This window comes from Mus caroli, chromosome 17, assembly GCF_900094665.2.
Source record: "Mus caroli chromosome 17, CAROLI_EIJ_v1.1, whole genome shotgun sequence".
In the NCBI taxonomy this organism is placed as follows: Eukaryota; Metazoa; Chordata; class Mammalia; order Rodentia; family Muridae; genus Mus; species Mus caroli.
In genome coordinates, this window is record NC_034586.1 from 34,213,006 (window position 1) to 34,235,615 (window position 22,610).

The 22,610-nt window shown below is 39.4% G+C and overlaps 2 protein-coding genes across 2 annotated transcripts; one reads left to right on the plus strand and one right to left on the minus strand.

The window, feature by feature from the left end:
• Nucleotides 1-10,412: 10,412 nt before the first annotated feature.
• Nucleotides 10,413-11,451, plus strand: LOC110312136 (olfactory receptor 11A1). The gene has a single exon (XM_021185681.1). It carries the CDS (start codon nucleotides 10,443-10,445, stop codon nucleotides 11,382-11,384), a length of 942 nt encoding a protein of 313 aa, XP_021041340.1. The 5' UTR covers nucleotides 10,413-10,442; the 3' UTR covers nucleotides 11,385-11,451.
• A 5,328-nt stretch (nucleotides 11,452-16,779) lies between these two features.
• LOC110284238 (olfactory receptor 1361-like) lies at nucleotides 16,780-17,712 on the minus strand. The gene has a single exon (XM_021149956.1). The coding sequence runs from the start codon at nucleotides 17,710-17,712 to the stop codon at nucleotides 16,780-16,782; it is 933 nt and encodes a 310-aa protein (XP_021005615.1).
• Nucleotides 17,713-22,610: the final 4,898 nt, after the last annotated feature.

Genomic DNA, 22,610 nt, shown 5'->3' on the forward strand with positions numbered 1-22,610 from the left:
CAGAAGAGCCTATCCTAATCTGTAGGCTGCCCTTTTGTCCTAGTAACAGTGTCCTTTGTCTTACAAAAACTTTTCAGTTTTATGAGGTCCCATCTGTTAAATGTTAATCCTAAGGGTCCATGAACATAAGAGATCTTTCCATCTTCTGAGATCTTCTTTAATTTCTTTCTTCATGGATTTGAATTTCTTGTCATAATGATCTTTCACTTGCTTAGGTAGAGTTACTGCACGATATTACATTATTTGTGATTATTGTGAAGGGTGTTGTTTCCCTAAGTTCTATTTCAGTCCATTTATCATTTGAATAAAATAGGGTCACTAATTTCTATGAGTTAATTTTATATCAAGCCAATTTATTGAAGTTGTTTATCAGCTGTAGGAGTTCCTTGGTGGAATTTTGGTGGTCACTTATGTATACTATCATATTATCATCTTTGAATAGTGATACCTTGACATTTTTCCAATTTGTATCTTCTTGATCTCCTTTAATTGTCTTATTTCTCTGGCTAGAACTTCAAGAACTATATTGACTAGATAGGGAGATAGTGGGAAGCCTTGTCTTGTCCATAACTTTAGTGGGATTGCTTCAAGTTTTCCTCCATTTAATTTGATGTTGGCTACTGGTTTACTGTATATAGATTTTATTATGCTTAGGCATGTGCCTTGAATCCCTGATCTCTCTTATACTTTTAACATGAAGGGGTATTAGATTTTTGTGGAAGAATTTTTCAGCATCTAATGAGATGATCATGTGATTTTTTTCCTTTGAGTTTGTTTATATAGTGGATTCATGATGGATTTTCATATATTGAACCACCCCTGCATCCCTGGCATGAAGTCTGCTTGATTGTGATGAATGATGTTTTTGATGTGTAGTTGGGTTTGGTTTGCAAGAATTTTATTGAGTATTTTTGCTCCTATTAGGATAATTCATTAAGTACCATTTATAGGGTTCAAGCACTTTTCTAGTCCGAAGTTCCAAAGTCTTCTATATTCCATCAAACAACATGGTCAGGACTATCAAAGCAATACTCCACTCCCCGGTACCAGAGCTACTTATAGAAGACAACACTTAATTGGAGGTTTGCTAACACTTTCAAAGGGTGAACTCATGACTATTGCAGCAGGCAGATAGGCAGGCATAGTGATGGAGAAGTAGCTGAGAGCTTACACCTGATTCATAAGCAGGAGACATAGATTGAGATTGAGATAGATAGATAGATAGATAGATAGATAGATAGATAGACAGATGACAGATATAGAGAGGTCTGGTGTGGGCTTTTGAAACCTCAAAGCCCACCCTTCATTGGTACACCTCCTTCAAAAGGGCTATGCCTCCTAATGCTACCAAAACTGTTCTACCAATTAGGGACTAAGCATTCAAATATATGAGCTAAGCACACTAGTAATTAGTATGAGGCCAATAGAAGGAATACTTAAAGAAGGAAATATAAATAGGAGGGACAGTAAAGGAGGAGGTAAGGCAGCTGTAGTTAAAGGTAGACGTGATCTTCTGTGCTCAGTACCTGGCCATTGGTAGGATTGTGGCCAGGATTTGCAAGTAGGAATCCACAGTGAAGCCCAGAATTCTAGCATAATAATGCTGCTCAAAACATAGCCTACCACCTTAGCGGCATGTATGTGTATAAGAAAGTGAAAGATCTGGTTAACATCACAGAAGAAGTGGTTGATTTAGCTTAATGTGCAGATGAGATTTGTATAAGGAGGAAGGAGGGGAACATGGGGCATAGGAAATGCACAGACCACCATATCATATCCAGAGTGGCACATGCCAGGGGACTGAGCAATAATGGGTGGCAGAGTAGGTAATAAATGGCCCCACAGCAGTCAAAAGTCATATGATTGGGACTGGAGAGATGGCTCAGTGGTTAAAAGCATTGGCTGTTAATACAGAAGACTCAGGATCAATTTATAACACCAAATGGTAGCTCACAATTATCTGTAACTCTAGTTCCAGAGAATCTGATCCCCACCCCACCACACCTACTCCAGTGGAGTCTGTGTGACAAGTCCAAAGATTGGCTGCAGTCCTGTGGCAAACAGTTTCACAGAAACTGGTCTCCTGGAGGTCCTTGGAATCTGATAACACAGATATGGCCCAGATTTTTCCTTGTGATAGTCGATGGAGGGTTTTGTGTGCTTTCTTTCAGTATTGTTTTATTATAGGTGCCCCCAAGGAATGATTTGACAAATAGCCAAGTTGGATTCCTGGCCTCCACCGGTGTCCCAATATTCTAGTTAATCGTTGAGCTGACCCTGGGCTTTGAATTTCATAAGAATGTTACTTATTCAGACAAAATGCCCCAGGCATTGCAATTTACTGGATAGAGTTAGAAATTTCGGGTCAAGTTCAACAAAATAAACTTAGAATTCTCATTGCAGTTATGTATGGCAGACTACATTATATAATAGAAGGAACTAGAGCCAATACTTAGAATAACAGCTGAGTCACTCCCATATGTAGGAATTTACAATGGTCTAGGAAGAAGGTGGGTTGTGGTTTAAGGAGGAACTAGAGTATTGTATTATTCATGAAAAGGTTAGTAAGAACGGAACCCCTCTGGTGCATGTTTTTCACAAAGCCCAAAGGAATAGCATAATTGGGTGTTTACTAAGGGACCCCTGGTGGTGGGTTATACAATAGACTGGAATTGTGGCTAGAGTGTGAAGCCCTCAAACCTGGCCCCTAAGAATAGCTGACTTTAGATAGGGCTGATTTTTATCTCAGTTGTAAACACTGCCTGGTTCCTGTCAGTTTTTATGTATGCATTTCTCTGTTTTGTTTAAAGAGGCATTATGCATTGGATGACCTTATTGTATCTTGGCTGTATTACCTAACTTCTTTGTTTTCTTCTGTAATGACTATATAAGTCTGATGCTTGCTTTGAAAGATTGCACTCAGATTCAGCACTCTCTTGTGTTTGTGTCTTTTGTCATTCACCGATTCCTTGCCCACCTGAGTATCAGAACCCTGATTTTCCTCCAGGTTGAGGGATCCTGACTGGGTCTGCCCGAGGCACCCCCACCCCTTTTTTTGTTTCTGTGAACATTTGCATGTTTGCAGTACACATGCACACACTCAGGTCCATATACATGCATAAAATAATAAAAATAAATATTTTTAAAAAAGACATGGTAGTGAGGTTGAAGAACTCAATGGCAGCCAGAGGAGAAAAAATAGTGCTGGGTGTTGCAGCTGGGAGCTGAGCTGGGTCTTATGGGAATTTAGAAAGCTGGATGGACACAGCGTTGTACAGGAGCTTAACCAAGGAGATTCTGAAGAAGAAAAAGCACACAAAAGGCTTTCATCCAGGGTCACAAGGAGCATGACAAAGATATTGCTCAGGAAAAGCAAGAAAGCAGTCAGTAGAAAGAGGGAGAAGAAAATAGCTGGAGTTGTGGCAAATTATAAAATTACAGAACAACAAATTCAGTAACTACTATGTGGTTGACTTTCTCTATTCACTCTGAAGGTCTCAGATATCCTCAGATATATGAGCTCATGAAGTCATATATACATGAACTCATTTGTGTAGGCTTAAATTTTCCAAAACCTACTTTAATAATGGTTCTTAAATGCTTCACTCTCCCTTCTAGCCCACCATCCACCACAGGTAGTGGAAAAGAAAGGTTAATAGGAAATGAGAGTTGTGGACCTGTTTAGAAATAGTTCTTTGGGGTGATTCCAATCAGCGGTCCAGCCCTCTAGCATAACACCAACATGAATCAGCAGCTGCAGTCCAGTCCACTTGGCAATCACCACTCATGAATCAGCAATGGCAGTCTGATCCAAAAGAAACCATGAAGCTCAGCCAACTTGGCCTGAGTCTATGGAAGTGGAAAGAAGCTGTTGGAATATCATGAGAAGTTCTTTGGTGAGATACTCTCTATGAACTCACAACGAACAAGACTAGAAAGGTGGAACAAGGCGAATCAATGCCACAGCCTCCCCTTTCTGTCTGTGGGTCATATTTATATTCTTTCTAAACATCATGCATCCTCTCACATGTCTGCTTCAGCAAAACATCCTCTCATGTGTATCTGTGTCAACAAAATATTCCTTCAGGTGTCTATTTAACATTCTTTTATGTGTCTGGTTTATCAAATAATCCCTTTACCTCTCTGCCCCAGCAAAACATCATAACTGAGTTTCCAAAGAAACCAGAAATTTCTGCTTCACATCTTTGTTCCTCCTCTTGGAACATGCACACACTCAGAGTAGCTTTTCATTCTCCTTTAACCCACTTCTCAGCGATCTCTGTCTTTTTCAAAATAGAGAGTACTCTAAAAGTAGGAATGTTCAAGGCCATTTCTTGCCAACCACTAGAGTGCTAGTTTCCTAGGAATTCTATTCAGATTGATTATGGAGGACCACATCCATAGTTTACTAGCCTAGATCACTTTTGGAATATGTACTGCTGACTTTTGCATCTCCTTCCCTCTCTTCTGTTCTCCCTATTCCTTACTTCCAATCATTCTAACTTCTTAAAATGAGAACATTATTCTGCTTTGAGCTATTAGAGGGCTACATAGTTCATAATCATTGCTTCAGGGCACTTTTCCATTTCTGATATGTTCTCTGTGAGAAAACCACTGTCTTCCAGGCTCCAGGCAGGAGAAGGGAGATATGAATAACGTCCAAGATAAGATGATGTTTGGATGATTCTTAGTTGGTTTTGTGGGCCATCTATTACTACCACTTCTCTCTACCTCTATCTTTCCTTATCTCTATCTCCTCTATATTCATAGAAAACACGCAAAGATTCACATCAGGTTTTCACATTGGATTGAGGAGACTGTGACAGAATAGAGGTGTGATGGTTGATTTAGAGATCATTACACTTTTGTCCCTGTTCCATTTATTACATTGTATAAAATATAGCTGACATGAACCCAAAATGGTATGGGTGCATGAGTTATAAGCAAATTTGTTGGAGAATTATTGGGAAAAGACCGGGAGTTGGTAGTCAGATGTCTTCGGGGAGTGCAGAACATTTTTTCCCTAATGGAACAAAAAGGAAAGTTTCTTGTAGCTATTTTAATTTCTGCTCCAGTTTTGGTCAAGCCAACATGCAGGAGTTCTTTTAAAAATGATAATAATACCTTAGTGGGGTGCTTCATTTTGTTCACTTAAGGCTGCTCTGCAGTAAATCTATAATTTGTCCTCAGGGGCCTCTTTTGCCAGCCTTCCCTTATGATAAAAAGTTCACAGTGAGAGGGCAGGATGGCTTGGGAGTTAGAAGAGGCCATGGAGGCTCAGAGACGGAGGGTGATAAGGAAAATGTTTCTAACCACGACTATGAATTATTCCAGGTCGAGCAGGAAGGAACTGAAATTGGGAAATTCATCCATTTTGAAGTCTTTAAGCGAACCTTAGCGCATCTTCTTTTCTCCAGTTTTGTCTGTGGAGAGCAGGCTGCTTTTTAAGGCTTCCCAGGTGATCTCCTATTTCTGTATAAAGTTTCACAGCTTAGTTCATAGACCCTTAAAAAAAAAGCTGAAAGGTTATTTTTGACAGACATTTTCCTCTAATTAGTAACGCATTTCCATTAACCTAGAGAGCACAAAAGCCATTTTGTAGCAAGCATTTTTAGGAAATCCCTTTGATTCCTTCAAGGTCCTGTTGTTGCTGTTTCTTCCATGGACTCCTTAAAAGATCACTCCAATCTTTCCCCTGCATTCCTGGTCATTGTAGAGAAGGGGGGATAGTGTGCTCCTCTGGACACACAGCAACTGTTCTTGCCTTGGCTCTTGTCCTTCAATCTCACCGTATGGGAAAACTTGAATATCCTTTAAGTTATATAATATTCATTTAAAACCTTTGAAATTTATTTATTGTTTGGTATTTATAAAAATAACACCTTTAGCAGTTATTATAAGTATATAAGGGAGTAAAATTTTCTTAAGTTTTAGAGGAAAATTACAATTCAGCATAGATTCCTGTAAATATGTGCTCTTAAATGTCACACAGACTCCTTTGCCAGAGTGATGATGATCTTTGCTGCAGACTCTCTGCTGTCTCAGAGTTACGGTTGGTTGGATGAGAGATGCAGCTCTAAGTTAGGATTGTCTGGGAGTCCTTGCTCATTAGACAATTTTTCAATATTCCCATTTTCTGACCAGTTAATATGATTAAGGTCACCTTGATTCATAAATTATCCTGCATGTTTTTTCTATCTTTAAAGCCAGCCATCCACCCATCCTGGGAGTTTTTGCAAATTCTTCAATATCTGCTTAAGCTTATGCTAATAACATACTTCTCATTCACCTTGCTTCTTCATCATTTCTCTGCAGTTTTCAAATCTCACTACTTCTCCTTTTCCTCTTTTTCCCAACCCCTCACTCTTTGGGCAGTAGGACTGATTATGTCATGTTCTGAAAACCCTAAGATTCTTTCTTTTTTAAAACATGAAAACAGACTTAGTGTAGGGAACCTTAAACATGCTGAAGTCTAGGACCATGGGAGCTTTTCTGAACTGAGTAGTATACTTCATGTCTGACTCAGGGATGATGTAGAAAGAGTACAGACTGCAGATTTGATTTAGAGCAGATAAAATATCAAGAAGTCATGGAACGAGTGAGTGCACAATTCATACCATACCACCCAGAACTACAGACAGAGCAGTGGGCAATGAGGATACTGGGGAAAGAGCTGGAGATAGCAGCAGACCCTGTAAAGCACAGAACCCCAGTCTGCTGAAGCCACACAGATTTGTATTAGAGGAGAGGTTATTTTACACATTTGGCATGTGCTGTAAGACTTTGTGCTTCACTATAGTAGACTGGAATTTTATGTCCTGTGGGGTGTGCTAGTACACACCTTTAATTCCAGCACTTGGGAGGCAGAGGCCAGACTAGTCCACATAGCAAGTTCCAGGGCAGAACTCTGCTGAATAAACTTGAACTTGTTTCTGAAAGAAGATTTATTACAAAAGCTGTGACTATGTCTTATCATACCATCTGATTGAGTTCTCTGTCTGTCTGTCTGTCTGTCTGTCTGTCTGTCTGTCTGTCTGTTTCCTTCTCTGTCTCTCTGTCTGTCTCCTTCTCTGCCTCTCTCTTTTTCTCAGTGACTCTGTCTCTTTGTCTCTGTCTCTCTGTCTCTACCTCTCTGACTCTGTCACCCTTTGTCTGCATCTGTCTGTCTGCATCTGTCTGTCTGTCTGTCTGCCTGCCCACCTGCCTCTCTATTATTGTTATCTTGGGTCTAGGCTTTCCTAATGTTGTTCAGTTTCATTCTGAATATGCCACTCTGCTGTCTACAAGTCCTCAGCCAGGCTTTGAGCCCAACAGGATAAAGTTGTAGATACAACGTATTACCAACAGAGGGGGGCATGCTCTCTGACTCGCCTGATTCTTGGTCAGTGATTCTCAAGTTTCCTGATGCCCCTATAATACAGTTCATGTTGTGGTGATTCCACTGCCCACTATAAAATTATTTGATTGCTACTTCATAACCGTGATTTTGTTAGTGTTATGGATATTAATGTAAACATCTGATGTGAAAAATGGTTGCCCACCCTGAGGGGTCACGACTCACAGGTTGAGAACCACTGCACTTCCCTCTCCTTCAGAGGTGACCTTCCATGTGAAGCCCCCTTTTTACCCTTACAGGCTGTGACATTTCTTGCCTCAGAATCTAGCCATGTTTTTTTTTTTTTCCTATGTGGCATACCCTCTTCTCCCTTTCCATTTTCCACAACTTTATCAGGCTACTCAGTACCACTAATCCCCAAACTATTTCACTGAGGTTTAATTCATCAGTGCGTTGCGATTATCTGCTGATGTGTGTACCTATAACATATTGCACCTTAAGGCAATGGTCTTCTAAAAAAAAGGTTTATTTATTTATGTATTTGGGTACTTTGTATGCATGTATATCTGCACACCAGAGGACAATATCAGACAGGTGTGGGCTGCCATGTGGGTGCTGGGAATTGAATTCAGGACCTTTTGGAAGAGCAATGAGTGCTGAGCCATCTCTCTAACCCCCAAGAGTCTCTTTTTATTTCACCGGGAATCCTCAAGGTTTAACTATACACTTAGTTTTACATTGCTAAAGAAACAAGGCTAGTCAAGGAGATCTAAGGGGAGACATGTAATGTAAGCTATCTTATTTATCATCATCACCATCATCATCATCATCAGTTATTACATCTCTGAGGATATAGCACTAGTGTCAAATAGGAGTGGAAAGTATAATTCGATGCAATATACAGAGTCAGCCTGAGGCCAACGCATGAATCTGCATATTTTCTCGTGAGACACTTGGCCCTGAGTTTCACCTTCTTAGGCAGCTTTTGTAAGATGTTTGTGTTAGACAACTTAAATTTCATGTCATACATGACATATAGTTTCATTACTACTATGGGGTAGAAACAGTTTAAATTTTATGAGAATGTGTGCATGGCTTGTGCTTGCTTTCTTCTCAATCTTCTGCTCTCAGTGAGCCTATATAGTCTCTCTGCTGTAAAAACCATTCATCGCCTGGTCAGCATGTGAAGTCCGACCTGCTGTACAAGGATCACTCCAGCTGTTCAGAAGCACTGTGCACCACCAAACCTCTGCATCAGGGTCACACTGCCCAGTTCACTGTTTTCTGGCTGGCCCACTGTTATCCAACCTTTAAAACTTAAGTTAAAAGCTACTCTCTAAAGGAGGCTTCCCTAACACTGATTCCCTCTACCCCACAAACTGAGTCTGGGTTTCTTTTCTTTCTGTTCTCACACCTCTTGCAGGAGCTTTCCTTTCTCTCTGTTACTTATCCCACATCAACTAGTAAGCTAAAGAAATGGTAGTTTTAGAAGGTTTTTTTTTTCCTTTTTCTTTTTCTTTCTTTTGATAAAAGATTCTAAAACCTAGAGACAAGAAGGCTACCCAGTGGACCATTGTGTACATATAGGAATGGAATATTGAGGAAGAAATAATTTGAAATCAAAGGAATTGGTGAGACTTGCGAAGGATCAGCCTTGGCTGGGAGAAGGGTTCTGAGAGAAAAGGTGTCTGGGAGTGTCAAAAATTGCAACTGGAAGTCCAATTGTGGATTCAAACTCTGCTTAATACAGCTTTTCCAGTCTGCTTCTCTCTGTTTTGTTTTCTCTCTGGAGATTTCTCTGTCTATATTCTGGTTGCTTACTCTTCTAAGAGATTTCTCTATTCATGTTCTGCTTGCATTCGTGTGTGCACCTGTGTGTGTGTGTGTGTCCGTGTCCTCTAAACAGCTCTTTTTTTATCCTAGAAACTTCTCTGGACAGTTCATCTCCTGCAGAACACAGATCCAGTCTTTTATTTTACGTAGCAATCCAGTCGCTTACTCCAAGTTTTCCTTTTGATTATCTTATGAATCAGTATTCTGTGAGCCCAGCCCTTTGGTTCTTAGGAGACAGAAAGCATGAATTTATTTTTTCTTAACATTGCAAAATAATTCTGAGATATGTCTGCCTTTGTTAAGCACAGATCTTAAACTATTTGGGTGGGACTCTGCCTTGCAATTACCATTTCTGCCACACCTGGCCTGCTTTGTCCCAGGCTGACCTTGAACTCAGGACTCTGCCTTCATTTGTATCTGCCTGTCTTTCTATCTTTCTGACAAGCTTGTCCATAGTGTAGCTACCTCTGTTCCTTCAGATTCATAAAGCCCCTCATAATTCATATTGCATTCTTATATTTCTGCATAGTTGAGAAATTATATATTTTCAAATTCATGATTTTAGAGTTCTTTTCCATTTATATTTTTTCTGAGACATAGCCACATCCTTGACTCCTGCTGTTTGTAATTATCATGGAGTCATTAATATTAACAAGGAGGACTTTCCTCAGAGGGAAAGAGGAGAGGGTCCTCAGAAGGACCCACTGCTAGTGGGTCCAAAATATATGTAAATTATTACACAAACAAGCCTTTTGCCCACAGCAGCCATCAACACTCCTGGATGCCCACTCTGGGGCTCTGTCGCAGGGGCAGGAACCATGTCACTTTGTCCCCACCAGGGCCATGTCCAGCTAGGTAAGGACATGATGGAGAGGCTGTTCAGGTAAAAACAACTAACAGTGTCCATGGAATTCCTGCATAATTCCACCATAAATTTTTAATTCTTTTGTAGTAATTTTGGCTATGGTCATAGAACATAAACATTTTTTGTCAAGGGACACACGTGATGACAGTCACTACAAAAATTTTGCTTTTTATTGAAAATTTGAATATGGGTAAGCTCCCCTAGGCCATTAGGAGTATGCTACCTTAAAGAGAATGGAGAAAGTGGAGATGAAGTGGTGATAGTTAAAAGAAGAGAAAGATAAAGGCTAGTTTAATCTATCCTCACTTTTAATACTCTGTCATCTTTTTGTTTTAGCCCGGTCAGTCTTAGAATTGCAACAGAAAACAGAGACACACCTGTCAAGTCAAGCAGAAAACTGAATATCCCATGGGAATCGTCTCCACAGGAAATCAAACTGTCACTGAGTTTGTACTTCTTGGTTTCCATGAAGTCCCTGGGCTGCACCTCCTGCTTTTTTCTGTGTTCACCATCCTCTATGCCTCCATCATCACAGGGAACATGCTCATTGCAGTGGTGGTGGTGAGCTCCCAGAGGCTTCACACACCCATGTATTTCTTTCTGGTGAATCTGTCCTTCATAGAGATTGTCTATACCTCCACAGTGGTGCCCAAAATGTTGGAAGGCTTCTTACAGGAGGCCACCATATCTGTGGCTGGCTGCTTGCTCCAGTTCTTTGTCTTTGGCTCTCTGGCTACAGATGAGTGTTTTCTGCTGGCTGTGATGGCATATGATCGATATCTCGCAATTTGTCACCCTCTACGTTACCCACACCTCATGGGGCCTCAATGGTGCCTGGGGTTGGTGCTCACAGTCTGGCTGTCTGGCTTCATGGTAGATGGACTAGTTGTTGCTCTGATGGCCCAGCTGAGATTCTGTGGTCCCAACTTAGTTGATCACTTTTACTGTGATTTCTCACCTTTGATGGTCCTGGCTTGCTCAGATACCCAAGTGGCCCAGGTTACTACATTTGTTCTCTCTGTGGTCTTCCTGACTGTCCCCTTTGGGCTGGTTCTGATCTCCTATGCTCAGATTGTAGTGACTGTGCTGAGAGTTCCTTCTGGGACCAGAAGAACCAAGGCCTTCTCCACATGCTCCTCTCACCTGGCTGTGGTGTCCACATTCTATGGAACACTCATGGTATTGTACATTGTGCCCTCTGCTGTTCATTCTCAGCTCCTCTCCAAGGTCATTGCCCTGCTCTACACAGTGGTCACTCCCATCTTCAACCCTGTCATCTACACCTTGAGGAACCAGGAGGTGCAGCAGGCACTAAGAAGGCTTCTCTACTGCAAACCAACTGAAATGTGACCTAAGAAGGAGGGCAGTGAAGATTTTCTATTTGACTGTCAGTGTCTTGATGGAAAAGTCTCCCACAGTGGGCTGGAGATGGAATAACTATGTTCCTTCTCAGCATTACACTTTAGGTCTGCTGAACTATGCTCAGGGGGGAAAGATAGTAGTTAAATAATTTTCTCATGTTAGTTTAAAAGAAAATGTGAATTACTGTGAGTTGTTCACTGCATACAACATAGTGCACTGAGATGATCATCACACTGTAAAGATGTGTACTGAACTGCCATTCTGTAGTCTGTTGCTGTATGCAGCACTGGTGCTAATATCTAATGAAAACAAAATTATAGAAACAAGATACCAATACAAACACAAATCTAGAACAATGTTAATCTATATTATTGTAGTATGATATTTGAAGAGTTCATTCCTATTGTGTGTATTTGGTTTGAGCATGCAAACTTGATGGACGAACTTGGAATTTGCTTTCCCACAAAATGATATGTCATAAGTAACTTTACAAGTATCATACATATACACAAACAACAACAACAAACAACAACAACAAACAACAACAACAAATTATTTTAAAAGGAATCCTGTAATATACCTTCCATTAAAAGATAGAATAAAATTATATTCTTTCTCATCTTGCTCCTATTGACCTGGGTTATTGTCAGATTCACCAGCTTCCTAATGTCTTATCTGTGATATAACTTCTGTGAACTATAAGTTCCCTTTAATATGATTTTTCAGTGGCTTCCAAGTTCAGCTGGAGGAAAGATATTAGAAAAAGACAGGACTATTAAAATTTACTAGATCTTCAGAATAGGAGATGCAGTAAAACCTATAAGGAAATCAAGGGACTGTTGTTACTAAGCCACTGGTAGGAATTCTAAGAGTTATCACGTGAGTGTAGTGACTGCTAATCTCCCAACACTGGAAGGAGATGGCAAAAGCAATATTAGAACCTGTGTTACATTTAGAGTGGTTTTCATGGTGAAGAGAAGAGATGAAGGAGAAGGCATGACAAAACAGAGCTGGGGTAGAGATATTTCTAAAGACCAGCTGCTGGGTGAAGGTCACATTGCTAAGATAGAGGTACAGGCTGTTTATGATGAAGAACCCTGGCATTGTGTCACTTGGTAGCCTTAAATGCCTGGAAAAATCTCACAGAACCAGGGAAAAGACTTGAACTATTTCCTCAAGCCATGCAATGTCCAAAGGAAATGATCCCTGACTTTTTGCAAAGGTTGACTTCTGCTGTAGAAAGAAGTATATTAGATCCATCAGTAAGAAAGGCAACAATCAAGTCTTTAGCCTTCAAAAATTTGAATGCTGAGTGCAAGGAAGTAATCAGATCATTGAGGGCAAGGTTAATATCAATAAAGGCCTTGAGACGACCCAAAATTTCAAATGTTTTAATTGTGGTGAGCAGGGTCATCTCAGAATAAATTGCAGGGAAAATAAAATTAATCCCAAAAGGGAGTCTATGCCTTATGGAATATGTAAAAGATGTGGCAAAGGCTGACATTTGGCTAGGGAATGTAGACCAACAGTAGACAAAGCAGGCAACACCTTCCCAGGGGGACCTTTTGCAGGCCTCAATGCTAAGCAGAAAGAGTTCTCTTCCTTGGGACAATTAAACACCATTGCTCTAAAAACAGATGTGTGAAACTAGATAAGAAGACTGAGGCAAATTCTATAGACAACTCAAAAAACCTAAAAGGGAGCTAAAAAAGAATATTTTGGCAAATTTCTAGAGAGGATCAAAGCCCCAAGCTAAGAATACTAGTAAACAATATTGAGATTGAAGGAATGGTCAACACTGGAGCAGATGTCACCATTATCTCTCCAAAACCTTGGCCTGCAAGTTGTCTACTTCAAGAAGTAGACATCAAATTTCAAGGAGTTGGGACTTTATCTCAAATAAAACAAAGCACCAGATGGCTTAAACATATAGGACCTGAAGGTCAGATAGGAAAATTAAGGCCATATGTGGCTGATATAGCCATTAATTTATGGGGAATAGATCTGTTACAGCAGTGGAAAACACAAATTAATATCCCCTCAGTTTTAGAGGCTTGCCACAAAACTGGTAAGACTCCTAATTAAAAAAATCAAATTAGTTAAGGAAAATTATCAAAGACAGTTACAGACTGTCCAGGATGTCCTTAAATAAGACATGGCAGGGGCTGACAATTTACCTTTACCTCAAGTGGCCACTGCTGATAAGACACCAACAGCCTTACCACTAGGTTGACCAACCTATTTGGATTGATCAATGTTTCATGACAAAAGAAAAACTATAGGTGCTATAACAACTAGTCCAGGAGCAGCTGGAGGCTCAGCATATCGAGGAGTATATCAGCCCTTGGAATTCTCCAGTATTTATCATTAGAAAAGTCTGGCAAATGGAGGATGTTGACACATCTCAGAGCAATTTATAAGACTATTCAGCCAATGGGTTCCTTGCAGCCTGGAATTCCATTGCCTTCCTTGTTGCCTAAGGAATAGCCAACCATAGTGATTGATCTAAACGATCACCTTTTTTTCACAGTTCCTCTACAGGTACATGATAAGGAAAGGTTTGCATTCTCAGTACCTTCAATAGAACTTGTCCAATAAAAAGATATCATTGGAAAGTCCTGTCACAGAGAATGTTAAATAGCCCTACCTTGTGTCAATATTTTGTATAACAGCCATTGGAAATGATTTGTAACAATTTCCCTAATCCATTATTTACGATTCTATGGATGATATCCTATTGGCTGATTAGATATAAATAGTTTGGAAATAATGTTGGGTGAAGTAAAAAACAACAAAACAAAACAAAACAAAACAAAACAAAACAAAACAAAACAAAACAAAACCTTGCCTTGCTGGAGATTGCAAATCACCATTGAAAAAATACAAAGAGAGGGTTTCATTAATTATTTAGGATATAGAATAAGTTTGAAAAAGGTTAGGCCACAAAAGGTACAAACCAGAAGAAGCCAATTAAGGACTCCTAATGATTTTCACAAGTTACTGGAAGATATTAACTGGCTGTGGCCTGCTATTGGCTTGGCTACCCATGAGCTAAGCAATTTATTTCAAACCTTGCAAGGTGATAAAGATTTAAATAGCCCAATGAAATTATCAGTTGAGGCTGAGAAAGAATAACTGGTAGAAAGGAAATTGCAGGATACATTTCTGGATCCTATTGATTCAAAGATGGCCTGGCATCTTAGTTATCTTACCTTCTATCCATTTCCCTAGTGGAATTCCCATACAGAGTGAAGATTTATCTTAGAATGGATATTTTTAGCTCATAGACAGAGTAGGAAATTAAAAACCTACATAGAGAAGATCTCTCAATTGATACTAAAAGGAAAAAATGAGACTTTGGCAATTAGCTGGAATGGATCCAGCTGAAATTGTGGTGCATTTTACTAATGCAGACACTGCTTCATTATGGACATAAGATGAACATTGGCAAAGAGCATGTAGTATTTTCTTGGGAGAGATTAATAACAGATACTCTAGAAGCAAGTGACTTCAGTTCATACAAAGAACTAATTGGATTCTTCCTTGTATAATAAAAATAAGTATAATTTCTGGAGCCCCTATATTTTACATGGAAAAATAAATGCTAATAAATCAAAAGGCAGAATAAAAGTTAGATGATGTAAGTAAGGTAGCTGAGAGTCCCTGTCAGTTGGTTCAAAAATCTTAATTATATGCAATACTCATAGTGTTGTCATATTTCCAATAGTCTCTCAATATAGTAGCTGACTCTCAATATGCACGAAGTATTGTTTTAGACATAGAGACTGCTGAACTCATTCAGGATGATTCTGAATTAATTTCACGATTTACTCAGCTACGACAAATGATCAGAAATAGGAGTCATTCAGTATATATAAAATACATAAGATCCCATATAGGTCTGCCAGGTCCTTTGGCACAAGGTAATAATGAAATTGACCAGCTATTGATAGGAAGTGTAACAGGCTTCAGAATTCCATTAAAAAAAACCCCACCATGTTAACAGCAAAGGTTTAAAGAAAGAATTTTGTATCACTTGGCAACAAATCAAGGAAATTTGTGAGGAAATGTGCTACTTGCTTATTGTATACCCAAACTCTATTACCTTTTAATTGGACAAAAAAGGGGGAAATGTTGTGAGTTGCCCTGGTGCTGTTTGTATTCTGATGTTAATTTTGCTCCCTCAAGAGGGGTTGTCCCAAGGAGGAATGGATGGATCACTTATTCAGATGATTTCATGTGAAACTGCTCTTTCTAACTGGTCAAATAAAGAAAGGGTACAGCCTGTGATTGGGCAGTAGAAGTAAAAGGTGGGGCTGGACGTCTTGGTGAGTCGAGGAAGGGTAGGGGACGATGGAGGATAAGGACAAAGGAAGAGAGCCTGGCATGGTGTTGCACGCCTTTAATCCCAGCACCCAGGAGGCAGAGGTAGGCGAATTTCTGAGTTCGAGACTAGCCTGGTTTACAGAGTGAGTTCCAGGACAGCCAGGGCTACACAGAGAAACCCTGTCTCGAAAAACAAAACAAAAACAAACAAACAAAGAGTTGCCTTGGTCATGGTGTCTCTTCACAGCAGTAAAACCCTAACTAAGACACATAGCTTATTCATTCTGAGCTCATCAACAGCAGGACTAAGGACAAAGGAAGAAAGAAAAAGAATGGAGCAGAACCATATGGCCTGGAGAAGCCTCAAGTAGCAAGGGATCTAATAACTGGGCAACAGATTAGTGGAGTGATAGATATGCCCAATCTACAGCTTATAAATATAAAAACTGAGTTGTGTGCTTTTGCATGGGCTTATTGGAGTTGGAAGTTTACTGTAACAGATTGCAACAGATATTCATGCATCAGGAATAGGAGTGTAAGAAGAAAAATCAAAGAATATCCAACCTAAAATAGTATTATTTCCAGTAGATCATTTTATTTGGTACTTCTCTTGTTGCTGTGGCAAAACACCCGACAAGCAATGTAGAAATGAAAGTTTCATTTTATTCATGTTTGAAGAACACAATATATCAAGATGAGAAAAACACAGAAGGGAGATGGGGGTCACAGGTCACATTGCATGTGTGGTCAACAAGCAAAAAGGGATGAATAATGATAGTAAGCTAGGTTTTTTCTTTTTCCATTTATCAGATTAGGATGATTGGAACAGATGGTTCCACCTATATTCAAAGTGCATCTTTCCTCCTCAGTGAAATCTCTCCAGAGATACCTTCCCAGACATGCCCAAAGGTGTACGTTGAAGGTGATTCCAAATGGAGTCCAGTTAACACTGAAGATTATCCATCGCAATCATGGGAGAATCATAATTCTCCCATGAGCCATGGTATTAACTGACTCACTTTGCATGTGTGATAGTGATGCAGGGTATGATCCTTCCTTAGTCCTGAGATTTCACCATGTTCAAGATCCTTCTCAATGAACTCTTAACATCCTTGTTTCTCAGACTATAAATGAAGGGGTTCAGAGTGGGCGTTACTAGAGTATACATAACAGCAGCTACCACCTCCTGAGAGGAATGAGAACTAGATGGGGGCTTCAGGTAGGTAGCAAAGACTGTGCTGTAGAAAAGGAGGACTACAGAGAGGTGGGAACTACATGTGGCTAGGGCTTTCCGTTTCCCCTGTGCTGATGGAACCTTAGCCACAGCATAAAAAATACAACCATAAGAACTTACAATGCAGAGCAGTGCACTGATTCCCAAAACTCCAGCCAAAGCCATCATCAGACTCTCATTGAGGTGAGCATCAGAGCAGGAAAGCAATAAGAGAGGCCCAAAGTCACAGAAAAAATGAGGAATTTCTTGATTGGTATGAAAATATAACTGAGAAAGCAACAAAATATGAGTCAGAGACACACAATGAGCTACTCCCCATGACCCACTGACCAGAACTCTACATCTACAAGGAGTCATTAGAAGTGGGTAGAGCAGTGGGTGGCAGATAGCAGCATAGCGGTCAATAGCCATGACTGCTAGAAGCAGGTTATCCATGTCAGCAAAAACAGCAAAGAAGTACAACTGAGTCAGGCATCCAGAGAATGAGATTGATCCATCTCCAGTCCACAGAGCCTCCAGCATTTTAGGGGCTGTGGTGGTGATGAAGCAAAGATCCACAAATGAGAGCTGACTGAGGAAGAAATACATGGGGGTGTGGAGGTGGACATCAGCACCAATAGCTAACAGAAGTAGCAGGTTCCCTAAAAGGCCCAGCAAGTAGAGAACAAGGAAGATGCCAAAGAGGGGTTGCCATTTCTCTGGGTTACTGGACAGTCCCAACAGGATGAAGCCAGGAGCCTGACTGCAGTTCATCATAGGTATTGTATTTCAAGAAGTTGGTGTGAAGACAATTCACTCTCTGCAGGATAGACTGAGCATCAACCCATACCTGGTCTCTCGGCAATGGTTTTCCCTAAAAGCACCAATTCAACAATGGAAACTAGAATAGCAAAGGGAGGGACAAGATTTGGAGTTTATTAAAAATGACTCTCAAGGGAGACATAAAGACAATTTGTTGAATGTCTTCTAGGAATTCTCATGGTTAAAGCTGTACTATTTAACCATTGTTTCACAGTGGTAGAGTAGCCAGTTTCCTCTGAATCTTTTTTACTATGATTCCTTTGAAGACAGAGGCTGTATCTTAGTACTCATTTTAGTGCTTTGCTGACAGTGGAATTTCAATAAATGTTTTTGTCCATCCATAGAATCACCACTATGCTCACATCTCCAGAAGACTAGATAGAGTGCTACTGTTTTTCTGAGTGACTTACTGTGACCACTCTTGCCTCAATGAATGCGTTGGTTCACAGTGCAGTCAAAGTAGTTCCTTCAAAAAAAATATCATGTTACTTGTTTGTTTAAAATAAATTATATGGATAAACATAATTTTTGAAACTGTATACAACCTTGTGTGGCTTCTAAGGCTCTTATTAGTTTGATCTGGAGATGCCTATAAACTTCATTGTGCCTCACTGCCCATACTCACATTTCTCAGTAATAATTTTGTGTCTCATTCAGTATCTGTTGGTAGCATAATATTACAAGCTACGAAATGAAAAAAGATTTATTTTGGATCCAAGATCAAGTATAAGACAGAAGAACCCCCTTTTGATGGACTCTGAGACAGCATAGAGCAAAACATAGGATTATGTGGAAATTATGTGTCTGTGACTTCTGGTAACTCTTGTTAAATCACTAGTGTCTAATATTTGTGTGTTTACTTAATACAAAAGACAACCAATGGGTCTACCACAGTCAGACTCAATTCCCTCAATCTCAGTACATCATTGAGATGTGATAACTGTGAGAAATAATACATGATTTCAAACCATAGGGCTTATCCTTGCCTTCTCAATTTCTCTTCTAGGAAGTCATGGCTCTTTGATTGGCAGATCTACTTTGCACCTTCCAGGATTACCACATTTATGATATTGAGTATACACACACACACACACACACACACACACACACACACACACGTGTGTGTGTCTGTGTGTATATATGTTATATTATGTACATATATATCATATTTAGTAAAATTTTAAGTTAGCATTTGCATCCTTCACAAGAAAATGAGACATATCATGATAGAGCAAAGCAGAAACTAATTTTCCTCTTCAAGGAATGTCTAGTGGCTTGGTATTACAAAATAACCAGCAAATAAGAAGTAGGCACTGCGTTGTCCCATTCTATGGTCCATTTTAGTATTTTAGGAAATAAATACCTTTCTTCCAGGCATTTCCCTGCTGGTGTGACTTGAACACATCTTGTATCCATATCTTTCATTCTCACATATGTAAACAGTTTTACAACATTGTTCTCCACAAAATCTTCCTCATTTCAGCTTCATTCTCACCTTTTTTTCCCTGACCTTTTCTGGACATTTTCTCATCAACTCAATCAATCCTAATTGCCTCAACAGTATAAATGGCTACACTTATTATATTCTAATTACTATAATTCACTGCAAACAGTTCAGTTTTGTCTCGACTCTATTGTTCAAATACCTCTAGTGTCTCTTCTTTCCTATTAATTACATATACTGTACTGTTCCTGGTTACTGGGAACTCCTAGGTGTGCCTCTGCCCACTTTTTCCACTCCAGCAAGTCATTCTTTCTTTCTGGCTGGGCACCCATTGTATTAGTCAGGGTTCTCTAGAGTCACAGAATGCAAGTGTAGTATAGTATACATGCATCTCTATATAGTAAGGGAATTTGTTGATGACTTACAGTTTGCAGCCCAACTCCCAAACAATGGTCAGCAGCAACTATGAATGGAAGTCCAAGGCTCTAGCAGTTGCTCATTTCCAAAAGCCAAGCAGGCAAAGAAGAGAGATGATCTTCTAATGTCCTTATGCAGGTCTCGAGCAGAGGGTGTGGCCCAGATTAAAAGTGTGTTCACCTGGGACATCCATGGTTTTTCTAATTCTCACTCCTGACATTGTGTAATTCATAAATACTCTACAGAATACCATTCATTGAAGTTAGCTAGGAATTATATTTAGCTATTTGGTCCATCAAGACAATATTTGAAACTGGTAATAGTCCAGTTTTCTCTGTAATAAAGATGTTCAGAAGTTGGTCATACAGAGAAGAGCTGGTGCAATACCAAGATTATGAGAGAATAATGTTTTTGTGTCTTTTGGTTATATACAGGCACCTGCCAGAACTGTGAAGTTTCAGTAATTATCTTATTTCTTCCTTTATCTTAGGAACATGACTGAATTCAAGTATCAAATTAGTCTGATTAGATTAATAATAAGAAAATGTGCAAATCTTTTCTAATGTATGTCACAGGGGCATCCTAGAGAAACTATAAACCATAGAAGGTCAAAAAGTAGAAACTTCACCAATCCTACAGTCAACTCTCCTAAGTATGAATTCACATTTGTCTCCTTTGCCACAGCACCAGATCATTGGAGTTTTTTTAAACTACATTATTTTTTTTTCATATTTTTGAAATTTCTACACCATTCAAAGTTGGGTGGAATTAAACTGGTTAATCTCTTTAGTTACCCAATCCTATCACAGGTGACTGGTAGAACAAACAATGTTCCTAATGCATTTATTAATAAATATAAAATACATATGGAGTCTTACAATGATATTATTTCCATTCATGTCCAAGTAACATTGCTCTTAAAACTCATCTGGTATTACTGTTACCTGTGTATAATGCTCTGAGCTCTCAAGTGCCTCCCCTGTTTGAAGGTGTAACGAACTGTAGTGACATAGAAGACCCTTCACCACCTTCCCTCTCTTTACTTGTGCATGTCTCCCTGCTGTTCAACTTTCTGTCTCAACCACACTGAACTCCAAGTTGGCACCAGTTCTACACTGGGTCAAATATTCTTACACCTGATATACCTACATGGATAATTCCCCTGTATTTGTCCTAAACTCTCTGTGTTTTTCTATCTCATGTAAACACATATGTACACACACGTACACACGTACACACGTACACACTTACACATGTACACACGTACACAAACACACACACACACACACACACACACACACACACACACACACACACACTTGTTGCCCTTTCTTGCTTGGATGTTATCAATAGACTGTATCTTAATTTGGTATATTGAGTCTTATTGCATAACTTCAACTTAAATCCAAGTTCTAAGAAGAAACAAAAATGCTTTCTAAGTTTTTTCAATACTCTAACCCCAGAATCCAAAACAATACCTGTTATTTTTACCTGCCCTGTGTACATTTACTGGTCTCAGTATCAGTTTAATATTACCTATTCAGTGTTTGCTAACAAACCTCATGAGATCATATTTATTTTTTATCACAGTTTGCATCTACACTTTATCCAAAAAATTCCCTTGACCATGATGTTAAATCAGAACATAGATAAGCAACACAGCATAGCACAAGTGATCTATGTCCTGGACTAAGTAAATGATTTTAGCAATAGAGGGACAGTGGCTTTGACATTTTGCTGTCCTGCAAGATGTATTCAGATTAATTAGTATCAGAAGCAGTTTGGAAATTTCATTAAATTATCAGTGAGTCAACACAGACAGCAAGGAGATGTCTGTCATGAACCCATGTATAGATGTAACTAAATGGTGGGGCATTTCAAGTATCATGAATCATACTAACAGGCAGAATGGCCAATGATTTGGGATTATGTACTAGAAATGATATAAAAAGTATATCTCAATATAGTTCACAAATTATTTTCATCTTTTCTGAAAATAAAATCATCTGTCATCCATTAAGAACACTCCTACAGAGAATCATGTGTTTATAACACTAAGTATAACCTAAGTTTTTACCAATACTGGAATACAGCCTGCTTTTCTGTTGAACCCTGACTTTAACAGATAATTTGGATAAGAGATGAATACTCTAATTCTTTGTTCTCTCTCCATTCTACTTATCTCCTCTCTCATTCTTACATGTACACATGTGCCCAATGCTATGACCAGATTGTCTTAAATGAAACACACACAGACAAACACACACACACACACACACACACACACACACACACACACACACCACCCTGCCATATATTTACAACATATCATATGCCTGTTCACACAAGATACTGAGATCTGAAAACTCCACACACACCAAGGGTGCATGTGCCCCCACCCCAAATCTATAAACAAATTAGGAAAATAAAAGACTTCCAGATAGTGACTTGTACAGTTTACCTATTTTATCTATGATATAATTTTCACAAACTGTAGTGAAAGATGGCCTCGAGTTATTCTCCCTCACCCATTGCTGTGATCACAATGTCCTTTCATCAGAGGGGACAAAAGATCCTAAAAGTCTCTGTGAAGGAACATTCTACATAAGCCAAGTTCTCAGGAGGTGGATCACTAAACTCTCTGAACATATATAACAGTTGTTCAGCTTGATCTTCCTGTGGGACTTCTAATGGCAGGAGCAGGGGCTGTCTCTGACTCTGTTACCTGCCTTTCCCCTAACTGGCTGCCTTGTCTAGCTTCAGTAGGAGAAGATGTGCTTAGTAGTCACTGCAACTTGAAATGCCAAGGTGGGTTGATATCCTCTGGAGACCTTCCCTTTTCTGAGGAGAAAGGGAGAGGAGGGGAGGGGACAAGGAGGGGAAACTGATAGGGATGTAAAGTACAAAAGTAACTGAATTAATAATTTCTTTTTTATAAAAAGAGTTCAAAGAGTTAGTTCACCTGAGCTACATTGAGATTTTCATAATAGCT

What these genes read in the sequence shown, in the direction of transcription:
- LOC110312136 (XM_021185681.1), top strand. Translation starts at nt 10,443, where the DNA reads ATGGGAATCGTCTCCACAGGAAATCAAACTGTCACTGAGTTTGTACTT.
- LOC110284238 (XM_021149956.1), bottom strand. Translation starts at nt 17,712, where the DNA reads ATGATGAACTGCAGTCAGGCTCCTGGCTTCATCCTGTTGGGACTGTCC.